General features: G+C 52.2%; 3 protein-coding genes across 5 annotated transcripts in view; 1 reads left to right on the forward strand and 2 right to left on the reverse strand.

The window, feature by feature from the left end:
* FHIP1B (FHF complex subunit HOOK interacting protein 1B) overlaps positions 1-1,285 on the reverse strand; it is a 32,332-nt gene extending 31,047 nt beyond the window's left edge. The window contains exons 1-2 of the mRNA XM_028725458.2: positions 1,166-1,285; positions 316-360 (exon numbers count right to left, since the gene is read on the reverse strand). The gene's annotated coding sequence lies outside the window, so the exon portion shown is untranslated. The remainder of the gene's footprint in view (positions 1-315; positions 361-1,165) is intronic.
* Positions 1-23,568, reverse strand: part of LOC114589761 (uncharacterized) — a 498,312-nt gene that overhangs the window by 345,534 nt on the left and 129,210 nt on the right. The gene's annotated exons all lie outside the window — the stretch shown is intronic.
* On the forward strand, positions 5,401-17,021 carry CNGA4 (cyclic nucleotide gated channel subunit alpha 4). Its single transcript, XM_077926732.1, has 5 exons — positions 5,401-5,501; positions 8,566-8,670; positions 9,494-9,720; positions 11,544-12,539; positions 16,154-17,021. The coding sequence occupies exons 1-5, from the start codon at positions 5,401-5,403 to the stop codon at positions 16,543-16,545; spliced, it is 1,821 nt and encodes a 606-aa protein (XP_077782858.1). The 3' UTR covers positions 16,546-17,021.

Here is a 23,568-nt window from a genome sequence, read left to right on the forward strand (position 1 = left end):
CCAAGTGGGGTTTTGAACCTTGCCCAACAAGAGGCTAGTCCTCATTTCATCGCCGCCGCAACAACAACAACCAGTGCCTGCCTCCCAAGGTCACATCCAATGAGGTTGGAAGTGGGGGGGGGGTGGAGCCACTCGCCACTCCCCACAAAACTCACCTTAGCTGGCTTCTGGGGGGTGGCCTCCCGGTCCTGACCCCCTTCTTTCTTTTCAGGGGGGCCGCCAAGTAGGGCCGCTCCCCCCCACAATCCAAGAGGCCTCGGCGGTGACCCCCACCATCAAATGCCCCTCCCCACTGGAAAGCCCTGGGACGCTTACCTTGCAGTGTAGGCTCCTAGGGTTCGGGTCCCATCCAGACAGCAGCTATGGGGGAAAGGAGAGCAGGAAGGAGGGGGTCAGGGTGGAATCCCCTTTGCTGGCGCCCCCACCCCACCCCTGGTCCTCTTCCACCCAAAGCCCCCTTTCTGCCCTGGGGGGGGGGTCCCACAGACCACCCCTCCCCACCAGGTAGATCAGCGTGGAGATCACCCCCTGTTGCAGGAGGTGGGGGCCTGCCAACCCTCCCTCCACGGGGGGGGGGCTGCCAACCCTCCCTGCTCTCTCCTTCCAGGGAGGCGGGGGGGGCGACCCTTGGCCCTAAGGACCCCCCCACCCGGGGGTCTGCAGGCCGGGGATCCCCCCCCCACCTGACGGACGGAGCAGCCCCCCCCCCAAAGAAGCTTTGCCCCAGGAGCCTCCTCGGAGGGGGGGGGTAAAGGGAAGGCACCCCTCTCCCTCCGCTTACGCATCTGGGGAGGGAGGGATAGAGGGAGGGGGCTCCACAAATAGACAGACCCCCCCCCCCCGCGGGGCGCGACCCTGGACACGCGGGGGAGGGGAGGGGGCTCCGTTCTCCAGGGTGGGGCCTCGTGGCAGGAGGGATGGGGGAGATGGGGAGGGGGGCTCCGAGGCCCAGCAGCAGCCCCCCCCACCCCACGGACAGAGAGGCACACCAGACTCTGCCCCCCCCTTGGAAGGAGGGGGTGGAAAGGGGGGGCGCCAGATGGAGCCCCCCTCCCCTCCTCCCGGGACCCCCGATCCTGCCCGCAGTGGGGCCCGATCCCCCCCCCCCCGGGCGATGCCCCCCACCCGCCCCTCTCTCCTCTCGCCCCCCCCCCCCGCCGGACACCTGAGTGTCGCCGCCTCCGCTGCCGCCGCCGAGCCGCCATTTTCCTTCCTCCGCCGCCGCCGCCGCCGCCGCCCGGCCAGGCCACGCCCACGGGGCGGGCCCCCTCCCGCCGCAGTCTCCGCCCCCACCTGCCAGCCCCGCCCCCCGGCGCCTCCCAGGTGCGGCCGAGGCCTCTCTGCGCGTGCGCGGGGAGCCCGCGGAGGGCAGGGCGCCTCTGGGCATGGGCAGAGGGCGCCGGGGAGCAGCGGGCGGGCCAGGAGCCCGGACCCCGCCTCCTGGGGGTCTCGGGGGCAGGAGAGCTGCGCAGGAGTTGGGGGGCTGCGAGGTTTTTCAGTCTCTTCCAATCCAGCAGCAGCTCATCTTTCCCTCCTCCCGATTCTTAGCTTTCCTTACTGGGATGCTGTGAACCGCACTGGGACCTCTGGCCTTATGCAAATTTGATTAATAATAACAACAATTAATAATCATCACATCACCTTGCCAACAAAGGTCCGTATAGTTCAAGCTCTGGTTTTCCCAGTAGTGATGTATGGAAGTGAGAGCTGGACCATCAAGAAGGCTGATCGCCGAAGAATGGATGCTTCTGAATTCTGGTGCTGGAGGAGACTCCCATTGAGAGTCCCATGGACAGCAAGAAGATCAAATGCATCCAATCTTAAGGAAATCAGCCCTGAGTGCTCACTGGAAGGACAGATCGTGAAGCTGAGGCTCCAAGACTTTGGCCTCCTCATGAGAAGAGAAGACTCCCTGGAAAAGACCCTGATGTTGGGAAAGATGGAGGGCACAAGGAGAAGGGGACGACAGAGGACGAGATGGTGGGACAGTGTTCTCGAAGCTACCAGCATGAGTTTGACCAAACTGCGGGAGGCAGTGGAAGACAGGAGTGCCTGACGTGCTCTGGTCCAGGGGGTCACGAAGAGTCGGACACGACTAGACTCAACAACAACAATAATAATCAGTGTTTTTTTTCTATAAAAAGTTTAGGGGTCCTCTCATTTTGACTCAAGAAAATCACAATTTTGTAGTTCAAATTGGGGGAAATAAATACAGTTATACCTCATGTTACGGTTGCTTCAGGTTACGTCCCACGGCGACCCAGAAGTACCCGAAAAGGTTACTTCCGGGTTTCGCCGCTCGCACATGCGCAGACACGCCAAATGACATCATGCACATACACAGAAGCAGTGAATCGCGACTTGTTCACGCGCAGACGCAGGTGGCGTTCTGCTCATGTTGCGAATGGGCTTCCAGAATGGATCCCATTTGCAACCAGAGGTACCACTGTACAGTAAATGGACAAAAGTGCAAAGATTCACAAAATGTTTAGGGGTATGCGTGTGCTAAGGTTCCCAAAGATGTCCAGGTTTGTCCATTTCAGCTCTTTATTCCGACATTAATAGGGGGAATAAAGAGCTGAAATGGTTTGTCCATTTCAGCTCTTTAATGCGTACCCCTGGGTACCCCCCAGAAAAAAAGCACAAATAATAATAATAAATTATTGTGGGGGGTTGTGAGTTTGGCCCGGCTTCTCAAGTGTTTTCCAGCGCAGCATCTTGAGTCAAACTACGTTTGGTTGCAAAGGTTTGCTTCACCCTGACATACCTGAGATGTCATTCTCTGCAGATTTCCAAAATATTTGGGCTTGGGGACAATTCCAGAGAAACGCAGCCTGCTTCAAGTGAGCTGCCTGTCCGCCTTGGTCAGATCCAGGGCTGGATTTTGGTTTGATGTGGCCCTCAGCTTCGGAAGGGAATGGGGCCCTTTCTGTGTCCAGCTGTCCTTTGTCAACAACAAACTGTTGCTGCTTTTTGTGTTGAATATATGCTGTGTGGTAATTTATGGACCTAATGGGTATCTAAAGCCATCTGCACATAACAAAATATGTATTTTATCAAATTAATTGATGAACTGAAATACAATTAAGAAGAAGCATATTAATAGTGAAATAATTATTAAGCTCTAACTTTAAATGATTGGGGGCCTATTCCTTACATCACAGGAGCCTACACAACACAAAATACTGTTGCTGTATGTAGGTTTTATTTTATTTCTTTTTTATCTTATATTTTGGAAATGTACATCCAGTTTTTTTTCCTTTCGGGGGGGGGGGGGAGAGTGGGGCCCTAAGCTATAGCTTGTTTAGCTTATACGTAAATCCTGCACTGGTCAGATCCAAGGCTATATATTGAGGTTAATCTACAGGGTGATAAAGGCCAGCGGCCGAGGGTCTAAAAAGAATTTCCTCTTGCGCTTGGGTCTCTCTCGCTGGTTCTGTTTGGGGGAGCAGGCTGACCCTTGGGGGAAAGAGGGGGCTAGCCCAGGGGGGCCTCTTGGGGCCCCTGACTCTGCCTGCGACGCCTGTGTGTTCCTGAGGTGGAGGAGAATGTCCCTATTTTCACCAAAGAAATGTTGGAGGGGATGTGTCTGTGGGACCCCCCCCCCCCCGGGCTGCCCTATAATAATAATACAATAATTTATTATTTATACCCCGCCCATCGAGTGTTAAAAACAATACAGCATTAACTATTAAAAACTTCCCTCAACAGGGCTGCCTTAAGGTGTCTTATAAAAGTCAGAGAGTTGTTTATTTCTTTGACATCTGGTGGGAGGGCGGGCACCACTACCGAGGAGGCCCTCTGCCTGGTTCCCTGCAACTTGGCTTCTCACAGCGAGGGAACCGCCAGAAGACCCTCGGATCTGGACCCCGGTGTCCAGGCTGAACTATGGGCTGGAGACGCTCCTTCAGGTCTCCTGGACCGAGGCCGTTTAGGGCTTTAAAGGTCATCATCAACACTTTGAATTGTGCTGAGAAACATACTGGGAGCCAACGTAGGTCTTTCAAGACCGCTGTTATGTGGTCACGGTGGCCGCTCCCAGTCACCAGTTTAGTTCCCACATTCTGGATTAATTGTAGTTTCCGGGTCACCTTCAAAGGTAGCCCCATATAGAGAGCATTGCAATAGTCCAGACAGTCTGCGGGCAAGGAGGGTCTCATCCTGAGTGCCAGATGGAGCTGGTAGACAGCTGCCCTGGACACAGAATTAACCTGCGCCACCATGGACAGCTGTAAGTCCAAAATGACTCCCAGGCTGTGCACCTGGTCCTTCAGGGGCACAGTTGGCCCATTCAGGACCAGGGAGTCCCCCACACCTGCCTGCCCTCTATCCCCCAAAAGAGTAACGTATTTTTCGCCCCATAGGACGCACCTAGTTTTTTTGGGGGGAAATAAAGGGGGGAAATTTATTTTTTCCCCAGGCGTGGGGCTGGGGCGGGGGATGCCCGAGCTTCCCCCGACCCCAGCGCCCAGAACAGGCTGCTATCCGCAAGCCTAGGGAGCCCGGCGGGAAATCACGCCCGTCTCCCCAGATATCTGTCCCCAGCGCCAGCCTCCGAACCAGGTCGGGGAACAGCGGGTTGCCATGCTGCACCTCCCCGCTGTCCCCCGAGCGTGTGGGGCTGCCCGATATCTGCCCGAAGCCCGGGGTGCGCTGTGCAGCAAGCCCCAGGCTTCGGCATGCAGGCAGCTCTCCGCAAGCCGGGGGAGATTGGCGCCTTGGGAGCCCGACGGGAACTCCTGCTGGGCTCGCAAGGCTTGCGGATAGCTTCCTGATGCCTGGAGAGCGAGAGGGGTCGGTGCGCACTGACCCCTCTCGCTCTCCAGGCTTCAGCGAAAGCCTGCATTTGCCCCATAGGACGCACACACATTTCCCCTTCATTTTTGGAGGGGGAAAAGTGCGTCCTATAGGGCAAAAAATACAGTACTTCTGTCTTGTCAGGATTCAACCTCATTCCATTAGCTGCCATCCATCCTCCAACCACTTCCAGGCACTCACACAGGACCTTCACTGCCTTCACTGGTTCTGATTTAAAAGAGAGGTAGAGCTGGAGGGGGGGCAAGGCCTGCACAGCTTGGTCTGGGCCCCCATCCCCCTGCCTGCTTGCCTCGCCCTGGCCTGGCCTGGCAGCCGCCCTGCCCCCCCTGCTCTCCCCAGGGTCCTCATCAGCGCCGCTCCCTCCCTGATTGGGCCCTTTAGGGTTGCACCTGCTGGCTCAGGTGTGTGGCTGAGCCCCCGGGGGGGTGGACGGGAGGGGGGAGCCCTGCTGCGTTGCTAGGCGCCCGCGTGCCTGGATGCAGAACGCCAGCCGGAGAAGGAGGGAGAGGCTCTGCTGTGGGGCAGAGAGGGGGCTGGGGCCTCGCTTGGACCAGGAGCCTGCAGCTGCCAGCCCGTGCCAAGATGAATAGGCTGGCCAGGGTCTTCCGAGGCAAGGACAGGGAGGGGGAGGCGAAGCTCATCAAGACGGAGGAGAGCACCCCTGGAGCAGCCCCCAAACCACGGTGAGTGGGGACCGGCCCTGGGCGGGGGGGGCGTGAGTAAAGGCAAGTATTGGGGGGGCAGGCCCCATGGCAGCAGATATGGCAGGGTGCAGGTTGGACAAAGGGGTGGCGTGGAGTAGGGGAGTCGGGGAAGAATAGGACTAAAAAACTGGCAGGGACCCCAAGAGTTTTCCATTAATTTTTGTTTCCACTCCGAATTTTTTCAGCCTTTCCAGTCTGAGGCTGTTAAAATTCTTGCAGCCACTCTAGCATGTAAAAATAATTCCCTTACATTCTTTGGTATGTCAGAGCCTAATATTCCAAGAAGGAAAGCCTCTGGGGTTTTTTGTTTTTTTTTAATAAACGAGATCTTTAAAACATTTTTTTTAAGTTCCATATAGATTTCATCCCAGAACTCCTTAATTTTTTTTAGCATGCCCACCACATGTGCTTCTTCACATCTCCAACACTTGTTTGATACATTTTGGGTAATTTTAATGGAGTCAAGTACCAACGATACTGCATTTTCAAAAAAAAAAAAATCTCTCAGTGTGTAATGAACAGTGAATTTCATATTGATTTCCCAGAGGTTTTCCCAATCTTTCATTAAGATATTATATCCAAAGTCCTGTGCCCATTTTATCGTAACAGATTTCTCCTCCTCCTCCTTGACTTCCCAATCATGGAGGAATCAGTACATTTTAGAAAGAGTTTTCGCTTTTGAGTTAATCAGGTCATGCTCTAGCCTATAATAATAATAATTTATTATTTATACCCCGCCCATCTGGCTGGGTTTCCCCAGCCACTCTGGGCGGCTTCCAAAAGAATATTAAAATACTGTGATACATCAAACATTAAAAACTTCCCTGAACAGGGCTGCCTTCAGATGTCTTCTAAAAGTCTGGTAGTTGTTCTTCTCTTTGACATCTGGTGGAAGGGCGTTCCACAGGGCGGGTGCCACTACCAAGAAGGCCCTCTGCCTGGTTCCCTGTAAGTTGGCTTCTCAAAGCGAAGGAACCGCCAGAAGGCCCTCATCGCTGGACCTCAGTGTCCGGGCAGAACGATGGGGGTGGAGACACTCCATCAGGTCTACTGGCCACCCATCTTCAGTCTAGATGGCCACCCTTCTTAAAAACCTCTGGTGAAGGTCTACCACCTTCTGAAGGATCATTGGTTCAGGTCCTGCTATCTGGACCTGCAGAAAACAAGCTTGTTCGCTATCCCAAGTGGCAGCCCTGGAGAGATTTGAAGATGGCTCCCACATCTCCTCTGAGTCTCCTCTTTTTCCAGGCTAAACAAACCCAACTCCCTCGACCGTTCCTCACAAAGAAGGCTTTGTTTCCAGACCCTGGATCATCTTGGTCTCCCTCCTCTGCCCCTGTTCCAGCTTGTCCACACCTGTCTTCAATGGGGATGCCCTGAACAGCCACTGGGCAGAGGCCCCAACTGCTGTGTGTGTGATCTGTGCCCCCCCCCCAGTCTTGGGGACACGCCTCAAACCAGGCTTTGCCCACCTGGTGCCTTCCAGGTTCTCCCATCACACACAGATCCCAGACACAGCTGTGTTGCAGGCCCAAAGCTAGGGAACTCCCTGCCACAGGGATAGCCCCTGATTCGGAAGGACTGGACAAATCCTGCGAAGGTGGAGAGGGCTCCTTCCAAGGGCTCCAGGCCCCAACAGCCGTTCTCTGCCCTCCACCCCCGAGGCAGCCATGCTTCTGAATCCCAGTTGCTGGAATATGCAGGAGCAGAGAGGGCTCTGGAACTCGGATCCTTTCCTGCCTGGCCCCCATGAGAAGAGGATGCCGGAGTTGATGGGCGCCCCATGGCCCGATCCGGCAGGCTCTTCTTAGGAGGTTCTTAGGGGCTGGCAAAGAGGGAGAGGCGTCCTTCAATCCTGCAGCTTTTCAAACATTCAAGGACAAGGTTCTTTGGAACCTTCAGACCTCCTTCCCTCCGCAGGTTCCATGTTTAAATTTAAGTTTGCCTCATCTTTTACCATTATCCACCTGTTGTGCATCCCTAATTGCCAGAGATAATTCCACATTACAAGTGCCATTACATCCCTGCCAGTGATTTTAACTGTTTGCAGTGGTCTTTTAAATAAGTTACAAATTTGCTCTGGTCTTTAGAAAATACTGTATTTTTTGCTCCATAAGATGCACCTGACCATAAGATGCACCTTGTTTTTAGAGGAGGAAAACAAGAACAAAATATTCTGAACAAAACAGTGGATGTATGATTTTTGTGGTTGATGCTGTGGCCACAGACATGTGATCTGATGGTGAATTTGGGGTGACCCAATGTAAAAATCCTGAGGATCCATGGGCTTTTACCTCCCCCCCCCAACAGCCTCCACTAGAGTCCCTTATCTCTCTTCCGATCCCACCGATCAGCTGTTCCCTTTCAACACCCCCTTCCCTCTTGTTTGCCTTTTCCTTAGCTGGAGCAGTTTTTTGCTCCTCCCTTTCTTCTAATTTCTCTCCTTATTGCTTTAGTCTTCCTATTTCCCCCCTTTGCAAGTTTGCTGTCTTTACCTCCCCCCTCCCAGGCAGCCTCCTTCATCTCTAGCATCCCTTATCTCTCTCCCGATCACTTGCCAATCAGCGGCTTTGTTTCAACCCACTTCCTTCTTTCAAAACAAAAACAGAAACATGATCTGCTTTTTGCCCCTGGGCAATCCGGCTCCAGGGACCACACATTTGCTCCATAAGACGCACAGACATTTCCCCTTACTTTTTAGGAAGAAAAAAGTGCGTCTTATGGAGCGAATAATACTGTACTTGATCTTCCTGGTTTCGGATCTTCCCCATCTCCGCATACTCCATCAGTTTCGCCTGCCATTCTTCTTTTGTTGGTACTTCTCCTTCCTTCCATCTCTGGGCTGGTAGCATCCTTGCTTCCGTCGTTGCGTACATAAAATGTATTTTATCTTCTCCTGGTAGCCATTCACCTATTATACCTAAGAGAAAGGCTTCTGGGGTTTTTTAACAAATGTATTTTTAAACATTTTCTTTAGTTCATTGCATATCATTTCCCAGAAGGCCTTTACCAATGTCCTCCCCCTCCTCTGCTCTGCTCTCAGCCAGGAGAAGAAACGGATCCTGGACCCATCGGGGGACTATTATTACTGGTGGCTGGTCACCATGGTGTTCCCCATCATGTACAACTGGATCATCCTCATCTGCAGGTGGGCGGAGGGGGGCTGGGCCGGATCCGCCTGTGGGGAGGGGGCCGGGGGCTCAGGGAAGCCACGGAGGGGGCCCAGCACTGGGGCCAAGGCTCTCCGGCCGGGAGCATCAGCAGAAGCACGAGGGAAGGAAAGCGACAGAAACCCCTTTTGGATCCCTCCCTCCCTCCCTCCCTTCCCTCCTTCCTTCCTTCCTTCCTTCCTCCCTCCCTCCCTCCCTCCCTCCCTCCCTCCCTCCCTCCCTCCCTTCCTTGTTTCCTTCCTTCCTTCCTCCCTCCTCCCTCCCTTCCCCCCTCCCTCCGTCCTTCCTCCCTCCCTCCCTCCCTCCCTCCCTCCCTCCCTATTTTTTACATCCTGTCCATCTGGCTGGGTTTCCCCAGCCACTCTGGGTGGCTACCAGAAAAATATCAAAAATAATGAAGTGTCAGACATTAAAAACTTCCCTGAACTTCCCTGTTCCAGCCACTCCCCCTTCTGTACTCCAAGCCCCCAATTCAGGAATCCCAGCTAAAGAATTCTTGACAGGTGACCATCAAACCTCCATTGAAGGAGAGCTCAGCATCTTCGAAGGTCTTCTGTGCCGCTGTCAAAGGGCTCTTGATGCCAGAAAATTCCTCCTAAAGTTTGTTTGCAATCTCCTTCCTTGTCTTTTGAATCCAGAGGTTCAGGTCCCGGCAAAACAAGAAAGCAGTTCTGGGGGGGGGGGTGTCCTTTTAGGAAGGGAGGGAGTTTCAGAGCAAACTGGGGGCCCCCATTAACATTTTGGGGATATTCCTGGGGGGAAGGGGAGAGCTGAGTGGGGGTCTGCGGGGTGGGGGTGGAGCAAGGAACAAGGAGAGAGCTTGAAGGGGGCTGCCTGGCCTTTGGGGCAGCTGCTGCTGCAGTGGGCGGGTTGTGGGTTCGGATGCTGCCACCCGTCTCTCTCCCCTTCGCTCCCGCGCAGGTCCTGCTTCCCTGAGCTGCAGCGCAAATACCTCTTCCTCTGGCTGGCCCTGGACTACCTCTGCGACCTGCTGTACCTGCTGGACATCGGGGTCCACTTCTACACGGGTCAGTGGCCTTTCCGCCTTGGGGCCTGTCTCCTCACCCCTCCTTATGCCCCCCTGCACCCCACCTGGCAAATGCTTATCCCCCTTCATCCAATGAAGCCGAACATTGAGAGATTCAGGACAGTAGTTAGACTGTGGAACTCCCTCCCACAGCAGGCAGGGATGTCCACCAGCCTAGATGGCTTTAGAAAAGATTGGACCAATTTCTGGAGAAGGAGAAAGGTATCAAGGGCTCCTGGCCAGGATATCTTTGTTCTGCCTCCACAGTCAGGGGTAGCAACTCCCAAACATCCGGAAGGGAAGAAAGCAAATGTCCAACGGGGGCTTCTGATTGGAGCTTCCAGCAGCCAATCAGAATCCGTGCTTTGGTTTCTGAATGTTTTGGAAGTCTAACAGACTTCTGGATTGGAATCTGTCTGACTTCCAAGGTACAACTGTACATATTTAAAAGTTGACTTCCCGCCCTTCTTCCATGATAATAATTGGAAATTTGTAACAGAGAAATATATAATGCGGGAACAAAAACGCTAGGAAACTTCTGTCCATAAGATCAGTTCAGGGCTGGATTTCAGTTTGATGTGGCCCTCAGCTCCTGAAGGTAACGAGGCCCTTTATATGTCCAGCTGTCCTTTGTCAACAACAAATTGTTGCTGTTTTTGTGTTGAATATATTCTAGATGGTGATTTATAGACCTGATAGGTATCTCAGGCCATTTGCACATGTTGCCCTGCAACCAGTCCATGCAGAATGTAGGCACCCTATATATAGAAAGGAGCAAACCAGGGATATTTGAGGGAGCAGACTAGCAGGCGGGGCCCATGACTTACATCAGAGGAGCCGACACAACACAAAACACGGTTGCTGTATGTAGTTTTTATTTTATTTGTTTTTTATCTTATATTTTGGAAATGTACATCCGGTTTTCCCCCCCTTTAATTTTTTTGGGGGGACCCCCAAGAGAGTGGGGCCCTAAGCTATAGCTTGTTTAGCTTACACGTAAATCTGGCACTGGATCTGCTGAAATAGTTGGCCTATTCATTCCAAGATCAGTTTCCAGCTGACCAGGCCCTGGTGCTGACGGAGAGAGAGGGGATCCTGGCTGCTTTCCTATCAAGAGGGTTTCTCTGACCCCTACATTCCCCACCTTTGAAGGGTGAGGGAACCAGATGAGTCCCTCTGGCCCGATCCAGCAGGACCTTCTTAGGTTGTTCCGTTTGTTGGAGAGGAATGGAGATAATAATAATAATAATTTTTTATTTATACCCCGCTCTTCCCGGTTCAGGAAACCGGACTCAGGGCAGCTAACAACAAATTTAAAACACTTAATTGATGCTACAACAAAAAACAGCATAAAATTCAATATAAAACATGAATAACGATAAGTTCAGAATTCAAAAATCAATTTAGGGGGAAAATCCATCCAATAAACATTAGGTGATCCCCAGGGCTAGCTGGCTAAGTTAGTCCTATTTGGGCCAGTGAGGAGACCAGGGGAGAATTGGCTGTGGGGTCTCAGAGCGGGGAATCTTCATAAAAAGGGGAGGAAGGCGAATAAAAGATCAGGCTAAGTTCAAATGGAAAGCCAGGCGGAATAGCTCTGTCTTACAGGCCCTGATGGAAGGAGGTTAAATCCTGCAGGGCCCTGGTCTCCTGGGTCAGAGCATTCCACCAGGTCGGAGCCACCACTGAGAAGGCCCTGGCCCTGGGGGAGGATAGTCTGACTTCCTTAGGGCCTCTGAACTATGGTAATTCATGAACCTTAAGGTCCTCTGCCCAGGGCCAAGGGTCTCCTCTGACCCTCTCCTTCCCCCCTCCGCACCCCAGGCTTCCTGGAGCAAGGCATCCTCATCCAGGACCGCTCCAAGATCTCGCGCCACTACACCTGCTCCTCCGCCTTCCTTCTGGACCTTCTCTCGGTGCTGCCCACCGACCTCCTCTACTTGCGCCTGGGCTTGGCCACCCCCGCCGTCCGGGCCAACCGCTTCCTGCGCAGTCCCCGCCTCTTCGAGGCCTTTGACCGCATCGAGACGCGCACGGCGCACCCCAACTCCTTCCGCATCTCCAAGCTGATGCTCTACGTCTTCGTCACCATCCACTGGAACGCCTGCGTCTACTTCGCCCTCTCGGGCTACGTGGGCTACGGGGCGGACGAGTGGGTCTACCCCAACGTCAGCATCCCCGGCTTCGAGCGCCTGCTGCGCCAGTACCTCTACAGCTTCTACTTCTCCACCCTCATCCTCACCACGGTGGGCGACACGCCCATGCCCCACCGCGAGGAGGAGTTCCTCTTCATGGCGGCCGACTTCCTGCTGGCCGTCATGGGCTTCGCCACCATCATGGGGAGCATGACCTCGGTCATCTCCAACATGAACCAGGCGGACGACGCCTTCGTCCCCAACTCGGACCTGGTCAAGGGCTACCTGCGCACCCACTGCCCCAACCGGCGCCTCCAGAACCGCGTGGTGGAGTGGTACCAGCACCTGCAGATGGAGAAGAAGATGACCAACGAGCTGCAGATCCTGCAGCACCTCCCCGAGCGCCTGCGGGCCGAGGTGGCTGTCAGCGTCCACCTGCCCACCCTCCGCAAGGTGCAGATCTTCCAGAGCTGCGAGCAGAGCCTGCTGGAGGAGCTAGTCCTCAAGCTCAAGCCCCAGGTCTACAGCCCCGGGGAGTACGTCTGCAAGAAGGGTGACGTGGGCCGGGAGATGTACTTCATCCGGGAGGGGAAGCTGGCTGTGGTGGCCGACGACGGGGTCACCCAGTACGCCGTGCTGGGAGAGGGGCTCTACTTTGGGGAGATCAGCATCATCAACATCAAAGGTGAGCTGGGGGGAGAGGGAGGAGGCGGGGGTGTCGTGTGTGGAGGAAAAACTGAAGCACATTGCAGAGTTCCCCCCAAAATAGACCAGAGGCAATTTCATCCAGCAGAGCATTACTGCCACTTAAGGCAAATGGGCATAATGGTCAGAAATTCGAAATCTGCATCTGAAGAAGTGTGCATACATATGAAAGCTCATACCAATAAGTTGGTCTCTAAGGTGATACTGGAAGGAGTTTTTTTATTTTGTTTCGACTATGGCAGACCAACACGGCTACCTAAAGGGTAAAAGTAAAGGGATCCCTGACCATTAGGTCCAGTCTGGGGTTGCGGTGCTCATCTCGCTTTATTGGCCGAGGGAGCCGGCGTTCAGCTTCCGGGTCATGTGGCCAGCAGGACTAAGCCGCTTCTGGTGAACCAGAGCAGCGCATGGAAATGCCGTTTACCTTCCCGCCAGAGTGGTACCTATTTATCTACTTGCACTTGACGTGCTTTCGAACTGCTAGGTTGGCAGGAGCAGGGACCGAGCAACGGGAGCTCACCCCGTCACGGGGATTCGAACCGCTGACCTTCTGATCAGCAAGCCCAAGAGGCTCAGTGGTTTAACCCACAGCGCCACCCGTAAACAAATCCAAAACGTTCAGGATTGGCCCTGTCCATCAGGAATCCAGTTGCAGCAGACTTAACTTAAACTTAACAATAACTTATAATCAGTGCTTTTTTTTCTATGAAAAAAATGTTTAGGGGTACTCACCTTTCCCTACTCATATTGAAATACTGCCCCTCAGTGAGGCCAAACTTAGATTCACAAAATGTTTAGGAACAAAATAATAATAATAAAAAAAATCCTTCCAGTAGCACCTTAGGGACCAACTAAGTTTGTTATTGGTAGGAGGATTTTTTTTATTTTGTTTTGACTACGGCAGACCAACATGGCTACCTACCCCTGCGTCACCCCAGGAAAAAAAGCACTGCTTATATATAATAAGACTAAACCTTAAGGCTAAGCATACAGAACAGAACACCACAGCCAGAAAAGAGGCTCCTCCAGGCCTGACTACTATAGTCAGCACAATCTTGACAAAAAGGATAACAGGAGCACTTTAACCCAGCTGTGCTCAGCTTCCCAGAAGGAATAACCCAAACACCAGGAACCTTCCTTCTGCCTCTTTCTTTACATAGAAAGAAAGTTCCCAGAACCCTCCTGAACTACCGTATTTTTCGCCCTATAGGACGCACTTTCCCCCCTCCAAAAATGAAGGGGAAATGTGTGTGCGTCCTATGGGGCGAATGCAGGCTTCAGGAAGCTATCCCCCCAGCCCCACAAGCTCCCAGAGCGATGCCGAAGCTGTGCACAGAACGGGACCCGTTCTGGGGGCTGGGGTCAGGGGAAGCCCGCGCCTGGGGGGAAAAAAATAATTTCCCCCCCTTTATTTCCCCCCCCCCCAAAAATCTAGGTGCGTCCTATGGGCTGGTGCGTCCTATAGAGCGAAAAATACGGTCATCAGAACAGGAAAGGTCTCTACACATCCAATCCGTACTTCCCGTACTAAGAAATGCAAACTGACAGGGGGATCCTCTCAACCACACGCCACCTTTGCAAGAACCTAAGAAGAGCCTCCTGAGTGAGGCAGGGGACCCACCTGGGCCGGCATCCTCTTCTTGCAGGGGCCGAAAAACAGCAAGCAGGACTCAAGGAACCAGAGCAGGACCCCTTTCCCGAGGTTTCCTGCACAGCTGCCTCCCACTGGGACGGCAGAACAGGGCCATTCTGGCTAGTAGCCTTTGATAGCCCTCTCCTCTTCCTCTTCCTCTTCCTCTTCCTCTTCCTCTTCCTCTTCCTCTTCCTCTTCCTCTTCCTCCTCTGTGCATTGGCCTAATCCTCTTTGCAAGCCATCCAAATCAGCAGCTCTCACCGCCTCTTTTGTGCCAGGAGCCAGCCAGCAGGAAACCACACTGTGCAAGTTGGAGTTAACTCCTTGTCAGCAAAAACAGGACCGACACAGGAGTGTCAGGCCCAGTGATCACAGTGGTTATTTTATTTATACCCCACTCATCTGCCTTGGTCACTGAAAAGCCAATAAACGCCATAGTGCAGGCACCCCCAAACTCGGCCCTCCAGATGTTTTGGGACTACAACTCCCATTATCCCTAGCTAACAGGGCCAGTGGTCAGGGATGATGGGAGTTGTAGTCCCAAAACATCTGGAGGGCTGAGTTTGGGGATGCTGCCACAGACAGAGGGGATTCCCACAATCACTCATTTATTCAGCTGAGTAAAACAGAGGGGGCAAGCCACACTCACCAGCCTGATGGTGAAGCCGCGCCAAATAGCCTTTGTTCGTGCTTTTTATAGGCCTCCCCCCCTCCCTTCCCTCCCCCTTCGAGGTTCCTTGCACTGATGGAAACAGGACACCCTGCCTGGAGACCTTGAGGGGGGGGGGAGTTGCCTGGCAGAGGGAGGTTTTCCTGAAATCGCCTAGCAACGTTATCTGGTCTTCACATGAGTGTGGCTCACCCTCCTAAATTCTAAAGGAGGCAGTTTTTTACAGAAGCAAAATCAGCTAGGCTAACCAAAAAAACAGGACAAGAACAGGCCTCTGTGACTTTTCCTGAGACCCCACAATAGTAATAATAATAATAATTTTATTATTTATCCCCTGGCCCATATGATAAAACATCAGACATTAAAGACTTCCCTAAGCAGGACTGCCTTCACATGTCTTCTGAAAGTCAGATAGCTGCTTCTTGCCTTGACATCTGGTGGGAGGGTGTTCCACAGGGCGGGCGCCACTACTGAGAAGGCCCTCTGCCTGGTTCCCTGTAGCTTCTCGCAGCGAGGGAACTGCCAGAAGGCCCTCGGAGCTGGACCTCAGTGTCCAGGCAGAACGATGGGGGTGGAGACTCTCCTTCAGGTCTACTGGACCAAGGCCATTTAGGGCTTTCAAGGTCAGCACCAACACTTTGACTTGTGCTGGGAAACGCACTGGGAGCCAATGCAGGTCTCTCAGGACCAGTGTTATATGGTCTCAGTAAGACTTTATTTTACAGAAAGGTTCGACCTCACTGGCATCCTCTTCATATTAACCCGCAGAGGAAGCTTTCCTTTTGGGAAGAATGAAATCCTTTTTTACAGAAAGGTTCAACCTCACCAGCATCCTCTTAATACACTTTGAATTGTGCTCGGAAACGTACTGGGAGCCAGTGTAGGTCTTTCAAGACCAGTGTTATATGGTCTCGGCGGCCGCTCCCAGTCAGCAGTCTAGCAACACATAAGCATCTTGTCTCCGGTGGGTCTTGCCCCCGTGACAGAAGGCCCCCCCCCGCCGCCGCTGCCTCAGCCGCCTCCTCTCCAAGGTTTCTCCCAAGGAATTCCAGACGGTATCTGTGTGTCCCCAACCTCTCCTCCGCCATTTCCATGCCTCTTCTGGAGACTGAGGGGGGAGGGGAGCTTGTCTCAGCAGGAGGGGGAGACCCCCCTGGCTTCTTCACCAGCCGGACTCCTCTCTGCCTCTTGGCCTCTTCCTCCCACCCCCCAGGGGCCTGATCCTGCATGTTCTGCTTATGTTCTCAGTGCCCCCACTGAACTCGGTGCCCCCTTCTCCCCCCCCCCCCAGGGAACAAGTCCGGGAACCGCCGCACGGCCAACATCAAGAGCATCGGCTTCTCGGACCTCTTCTGCCTGTTGAAGGAGGACCTGACGGAGGTGCTGGCCGAGTTCCCCAGCGCCAAGGCCATGCTGGAGGCCAAGGGCAGGGAGATCCTGCTCAAGATGGACAAGCTGGACGTCAACGCCGAGGCGGCCGAGATCGCCCAGCTGCAGGAGGAGGAGCGCCGGACGGCCGCCCTGGAAGAGGGCCTGGATGCCCTGCAGACCAAGCTGGCCAGAATCCTGGCGGGACTCGAATCCAGCGCCTTTAAGGTGGCTCTGCGCCTGGAGCGCCTGGAGTGGCAGATGCGGGAGTGGGGGGCTGAGGAGGAGGCGGAGAGGGAGGGGGCCGAGCCTTAGCCACCCCCCACACACCCCACCTGAGGCAGTGAGGAGGCTGCCCACCCCACAGTTACAGCTGCCAGGCTGAGTCCTCCGGCCTACGATGCACATGGCCCCTGGTGCAGCCTGGGGGCTGGCGTGGGGGGGGGGTGTGGGATTCCTGTGTTGCAGTCTAGATGAGCCTCAGGGGTCCCTTCCAGCTCTACGGTTCAGGGATTGGCTTTGGGCTTCAGAGCAGAGGCTGGACGGCTGGCCATCAGGGATTCTGCAGTGGCGACTCCAGCATTGCAGGAATGACCTCTGGGAGTCCCTTCTGACCCACGATTCTGTGTGCCTCCACTCACGAATGCACTCAGCATAAGAGCCATCTCTGCCCACGTAATTACACAAAACAAATGAAATACAGTGGTGCCTCGCAAGACGAAAATAATCCATTCCGCGAGTCTCTTTGTCTAGCGGTTTTTTCGTCTTGCGAAGCAACCCTATTAGCGGATTAGCGGATTAGCGCTATTAGTGGTTTAGCGGCTTAGCGGCTATTAAAGGTTTAGCGGCTTAGCGGCTAAAAGGCTTTTAGCGGCTTAGCGGCTTAGAAAAGGGGGGGGGAGCGAAAAAAAAATTGCAAGACTCGGAAGACGTTTTTGTCTTGCGAAGCAAGCCCATAGGGAAAATCGTCTTGCGAAGCAACTCAAAAACGGAAAACCCTTTCGTCTAGCGGGTTTTCCGTCTTGCGAGGCATTCGTCTTGCGGGGCACCACTGTACCGAGAAAATCCCTGAAAGGAGTAGTAATCGACTAGAAATGTTATCTTACAGAAATAAACTAAATAATAAAAATCAAAAAGTTTAAGGAAAACCTAGAATTATACAAAGCCTTAATGGGATGCCATAATTCTATGTTTCCCTTAAACTTTTTATTTTTTATTATTTAGTTTATTTCTATAAGATAACGTTTCTAGTCAATTTTCAGGGATTTTCACGGTATTCCATTTGTTTTGTGTAATTTCTCGGTTCCGTGACTGCCTTTTTTGTGGCCTTCTGCCAGGAAGGAGAAGTCTAGCCGCAACTTATCCCTGGCATTCTGGCTTTTGAGGTACAGTGAGGGAGGGGGGAAGAGGAAGGGAGGGGGAGAGCCCCCCCCCCGAGCTCCGGCCTCCGAGTGGAGACTGATCCCTCCCTCCTGGCAGGTGGGGGGCAAAGAGGCAGTTAAGGGCTCTTTCCCTTTTTGCTTCCTAAGCACCAGTGATGGGCGTTGCTAGGCAACCTCCTCCCGCTCAGCCAATGCTTGGCTAGTTCTGGCCCTGTGGTCCAGATAAATGTCCCCTTTATGTGGGGCATCTTCCTGGCTTCTAACTCTCCCCCCCCCCCAGCTTGCCTTGTGGACAAATGCAGGTTTTTCTGCCAGCCCAGGATCAGGGCCTTTAAGCTTTGGGGTGGGGATGGCACAGGGAGGGCTGGGGTCCAGGTGCAGGCTGGCATCCCTCAGGAGAGCAGAGACCTGGGCAGCTGCATCAGGGCCTGGGAGGGGCAGGGAAGCCCCCCTGCCCCCCCCCCAAGTTGGGTCTGACTCTGACATGCCTGAAAGGGAGGCGGAGCTGGATGGATCATCCATAATACTAATCTGGTGTGTGTGTGTGTGGAGGTGATGCAAAGCTTTGAGCAACAGACTGGCTCTTTTTGTGGTCCCCCTCCCCCAGGCGGGGGCAAGCGCTTTTCAGGTGAAGGCAGCCCAGAGCTTCCTTGAGGAGGACAGAGCCACGGGGTTGTCGAGTTGGAAGGGACCCAGAGAGTCATCTAGTCCAACCATAGCTGTCAACTTACAGATTTGAAAGTAAGGGACCAGCAGCCCCGAAAATAAGGGACCAGCAGCCAAAATAAGGGATTTTGCTTTTGTAAAGAGTTACATACATTGGTAGGATTGACAGATGCTGTCAATCTGGCATGAGGCGGTTGCGGTGGCGGTGCGGCCGCTGAAGTGCCGCCCTTCTGCGTCCCTCCCCGTCCCCTCCTCTTCCTCCTCCCTCAGGCCTCCTCCTCAGCTGCCACCACTGCTGCCGCCTCCGGGCTTGTGGGTGACGTGGGTGAGAGTCTCTCTCCCTCCCCCCCTCTCTCTCGGGCGGGGAAGGGCCAATGGAACTCCTCGCACCAGGACGATGGCGCCAGAAATTTAAGGGACATCATCAATAAGGGACAGAAGTGGGACAAGGCCCTGGGATAAGGGAGTTTCCCACCAAATAAGGGACAGTTGACAGCTATGAGTCCCACCCCCGGCAAGAATTGAATTTCACAGTCTTCCCTTCCTGCCTCTTTGTTAATGGTTGTTGGAGGTCCCTCAGTGGCCTGACAAGTCTGCTATGGGCCTGGGGGGGGCAGCGGGGATCTGTCTCTGGGGGGTCTTGCAAGCCTGGCTCTTCTCTTGCCCCGGCCCAACTGTTGAATATCTGTGTGAATCGAGAGCCTTGCTGAGATTTGGGCTGGGCTGGGTGGGTGTGGAGGTTCTCCGGATTGTCCTGGGCTCAAAAACGTTAGGAGATCCAGAGCTGCTCTTGCCGCAGCCTTGACTCAGGCTCAGTTCCCTTTGAGAAAAGGCGGCTGAAGTCTTTAGGGGCATTTTGTGTTCACCAGGGCCAGGGCCTTCTCAGTGATGGCTCCGACCTGGTGGAATGCTCTGTCCCAGGAGACCAGGGCCCTGCAGGATTTAACCTCCTTCGGTTAGGCCTGTAAGACAGAGCTATTCCACCTGGCTTTCAATTTGAATTTAGCCTGATCTTTTATTCTCTTTCCTCCCCCTTTTTATGAAGATTCCCCGCTCTGGGATCCCACAGCTAATTCTCCCCTAATTTAGCCAGCTAGTCCTGGTGATCATCTAATGTTTATTGGATGGATTTCCCCCCAAAATGATTTTTGATTTTATTGTTATTTACGCTTTATATTGTATTTTATGCTATTTTTTTGTGTAGCATCAATTAAGTGTTTTAAGTTTGTTGTTAGCCACCCTGAGCCCGCTAGGGCGGGGTAAAAATAAAAAATTGTTATTATTTATTATTTACTGTTGGAGCACAGATGGAGGGGCACAGCAAAAGCCACACACCCCCCCCGGGCACCCCAGAACACGCTGCTCCTGTATCAGATCCCATGGGGACACCTAGAGCCATCTATCCACCAGGGATTCTTTGGCTGTGATTCCTGTCTCGCAGGGGGTTGGACTAGATGACCCCTGGGCTCCCTCCCGACTCTGCAATCCTGTGATTCTGTCTGACTCTCTGACTCTCTCTCCCCCCCAAACTGAATTGAATTTTATTATTACGGTCACAGACTTACAATATCAGGAAAATCATAAAACACAACAAGAATACACTGGATTGCAATTGGGTATAACAGAGACAATTCAGATATAGCGGCAGTTAAAAATATATATTAAATCTTGATCACTAAAATATAACCTAAAATTGGGGTCCAGCAATCATCATCTCAATATACAAGAAAGGGAGCAGATCGGACCCTGCTAATTACAGGCCAATTAGTCTTCTAAGCATTATCAGTAAACTATATACTGCCTAGGGACTCGGGTGGTTTAACCCACAGCGCCACCCGCGTCCTTAGGCAGCATATAGTTTACTGATAATGCTTGTTGTTGTTGTTGTTGTTTAGTCGTTTAGTCGTGTCCGACTCTTCATGACCCCACGGACCAGAGCACGCCAGGCACTCCTGTCTTCCACTGCCCCCCGCAGTTTAGTCAAACTCATGCTTCGAGAACACTGTCCCACCATCTCGTCCTCCGTCGTCCCCTTCTCCTTGTGCCCTCCATCTTTCCCAACATCAGGGTCTTTTCCAGGGAATCTTCTCTTCTCATGAGGTGGCCAAAGTCTTGGAGCCTCAGCTTCAGGATTTGTCCTTCCAGTGAGCACTCAGGGCTGATTTCTTTCAGAATGGAGAGGTTTGATCTTCTTGCAGTCCATGGGACTCTCAAGAGTCTCCTCCAGCACCATAATTCAAAAGCATCAATTCTTTAGCGATCAGCCTTCCATACATCACTTCCATACATCACTTCCATACATCACTACTGGGAAAACCATGGCTTTAACTATACATCATCATCTGATAATGCTTAGGAGACTAATTGAGATGATGATTGCTGGACCCCAATTTTAGGTTATATTTTAGTGATCAAGATTTAATATATATTTTTAACTGCCGCTATATCTGAATTGTCTCTGTTATACCCAATTGGTATAAACCAGAGCAGCGCACGGAAACACCGTTTACCTTCCCGCCAGAGCGGTTCCTATTTATCTACTTGCACTTTGATGTGCTTTCGAACTGCTAGGTGGGCAGGAGCTGGAACCGAGCAACGGTGTTTCTGTGCGCTGCTCTGGTTTGCCAGAAGCGGCTTAGTCATGCTGGCCACATGACCCGGAAGCTGTACACCGGCTCCCTTGGCCAATAAAGAGAGATGAGTGCCGCAACCCCAGAGTCGGCCACGACTGGACCTAACGGTCAGGGCTCCCTTTACCTTTATATGCTGCCCACTTAAGTTAAAAAACTGAGGATTGGGTGGAGCGAGAACATGTCCTTACAGAAGCACAAGCTGGTTTCAGGGCAAACGTCAACTTTAGACCAAGGCCTTTTACTCCAACATCTTGTGGAAAAACATATCTCAAGAAACGGAGGATCCCTCTACGCAGCTTTCATAGATTTTAAATCTGCCTTTGATTTAGTATCACAAGACAGGCTTTGAGAAAAACTAAGCGCCTCAAACATAATCAGACGTCTACTGTGTCTTATCCTCCCCAAACTGTCTCATGTGGAGACTTGTTCCAAAGTGGCAGAAGGCCAGCAAGAGTCCCAACCTGATGCCTCTAACCACTGAGCAGGCTGGCCATTGAGAGCCAAAGTGGGCCTGCCAAACTAGGCCAGAGATGAGGACCCCCCAAAAAAGAATTTATCTATCATAATCTTAGCAGCATTTATAAAGGTTGATCACTATTTCTCAGACTTTTTTCGAGATAACATCCCAATAGAACCAAGCAGAAATATTGTAGGTTCTGACAGTATGTGATATTCTAATGTATCCGAGATACCAACCTGAACACATTTCCAAAATATTTGTATTCGAGACCAGTTCCAAAAGACATGTTTGGGAACTCCAGGCTTTGTCTGATCTCAGCATATATATTAAGTTTCATCTGCAAAGTGTTAAGTACCGCTCATACTTAATGTCTAAAACCATTTTTTCCAAAACACTTAACAGCTTATTATAAAATGAAACTAAGAGTGCTAATCATGTTCCAACATCATGTTTTTGTTTGCAGTGCTTCACCGATACCAATTTTATTTTTCGTTTTTCCAAGTGATCCTATAGCACATTTCCCCATCAGAATCCAGTTAATGGACGGAGGTTCTTTTGTGCTGTACTTATAGATGGAACAAAGAACTCGGCTGCCTGGAATTTTGCAAAGATTTTCCTTCGTCTGCTGTGTTAATTTTTCCATCCAAGTGATTGTCCGAACTGGTTGCTCCCATTCATTCATTAGCTGCCACCCAACTTCTTCCTCCATCTGGCTGTGGTCAATATCACTGCTATTCATTTTTTTTAAATGCAGTAAGTCTTTTAATGATGTGTCCTTCGGGGAAAACGGAGAGTAGAGTCATTCTCAGGTCTTAATATTTCTCCTTGAGCCCATTTCCTGATAAGCAGAGGCTACAGGATCAGGCCCGAGGCCCATCTAATCCAGAATCCTGCTCTCACAGGGGACAACCAGATGTCCCCATGGATCCCAATGCAAACAGGATCTGAGCACAAGATCGCTCCCACCCATAGCTGTCAACGTTTCTGAAATATACTCGGAGTCAAGAGTGGATTTCATGCTCTTTATTCAGCTCATAGGAGTGAGGAGGAATGGAAGTTTCCCCAGAATGTCTGTTTTATATACATTATTTACACAATGGGCCCCACGTGACTGGCTAATTCCGGGATTCACCTGTAGGCCAATCAGGTTGCAGATTCACTTCCACCTGGAGCTGGATTGGGTGACTCCTGCAGACCAATCATACTGCTGCATTGTTCTAGGACCAATCAGACTGCTGCATTCTGAATCCTCTTTGTTCTAGGACCAATCAGACTGCTGCATTCTGAATCCTATTGTTCTAGGACCAATCAGACTGCTGCCTTTTGGATCCTATTCAACTCAGTACATGACAGTTTCCCTTTTTTTAAGGGAAATTCCCTTATTCTGAATAGGATTCCTCGCAAGAAAAGGGAAAAGTTGACAGCTAAGCTCCCACCTCCTGCCGTTTCCATCAACTGGGATTCCGAATCATGGCTGCCCTCGATAGCTCCCTCCTCCATTGGGAGGGGGTCTCAGTAACTCTGGGCTGCATGAACCTTTTATACGTCCTGAATCTCCCCACATTCCGCTTCATGGGTCTTCTAGTGCTGGGAGAGAGGGAGAAAAACATTCCTGTGTGCTAGCCCTGGGATGGTCAACTGAGCTTTTCTTAGTTGTTTAATGCTTTTTTCTTACCCTTTTAACGATTTCCTTTAAGTTGTTGCCCCACAAATAACCCAGAGAGGCATTTTAAATAAAAGGACACATTCTACTACTCACGTAAAAACACTCTGATTCCTGGACCGTCCGCAGGCCGGATTGAGCAGGCGATTGGGCCAGATCCAGCCCCTGGGCCTTAGTTTGCCTACCCATGATGTAAGCCATGCATGAAGGATGTTGTTGTTGTGTAGTCATTTAGTCGTGTCCGGCTCTTCGTGACCCCCTGGACCAGAGCACGCCAGGCACTCCTGTCTTCCACTGCCTCCCGCAGTGTGGTCAAACTCATGTTTGTAGCTTCAAGAAAACTGTCCCACCATCTCGTCCTCCGTCGTCCCCTTCTCCTTGCGCCCTCCATCTTTCCCAACATCAGGGTCTTTTCCAGGGAGTCTTCTCTTCTCATGAGGTGGCCAAAGTATTGGAGATCAGCTTCAGGATCTGTCCTTCCAGTGAGCACTCAGGGCTGATTTCCTTCAGAATGGAGAGGTTGGATCTTCTTGC

This window comes from Podarcis muralis, chromosome 4 (genome assembly GCF_964188315.1).
Source record: "Podarcis muralis chromosome 4, rPodMur119.hap1.1, whole genome shotgun sequence".
NCBI classification, from domain to species: domain Eukaryota; kingdom Metazoa; phylum Chordata; class Lepidosauria; order Squamata; family Lacertidae; genus Podarcis; species Podarcis muralis.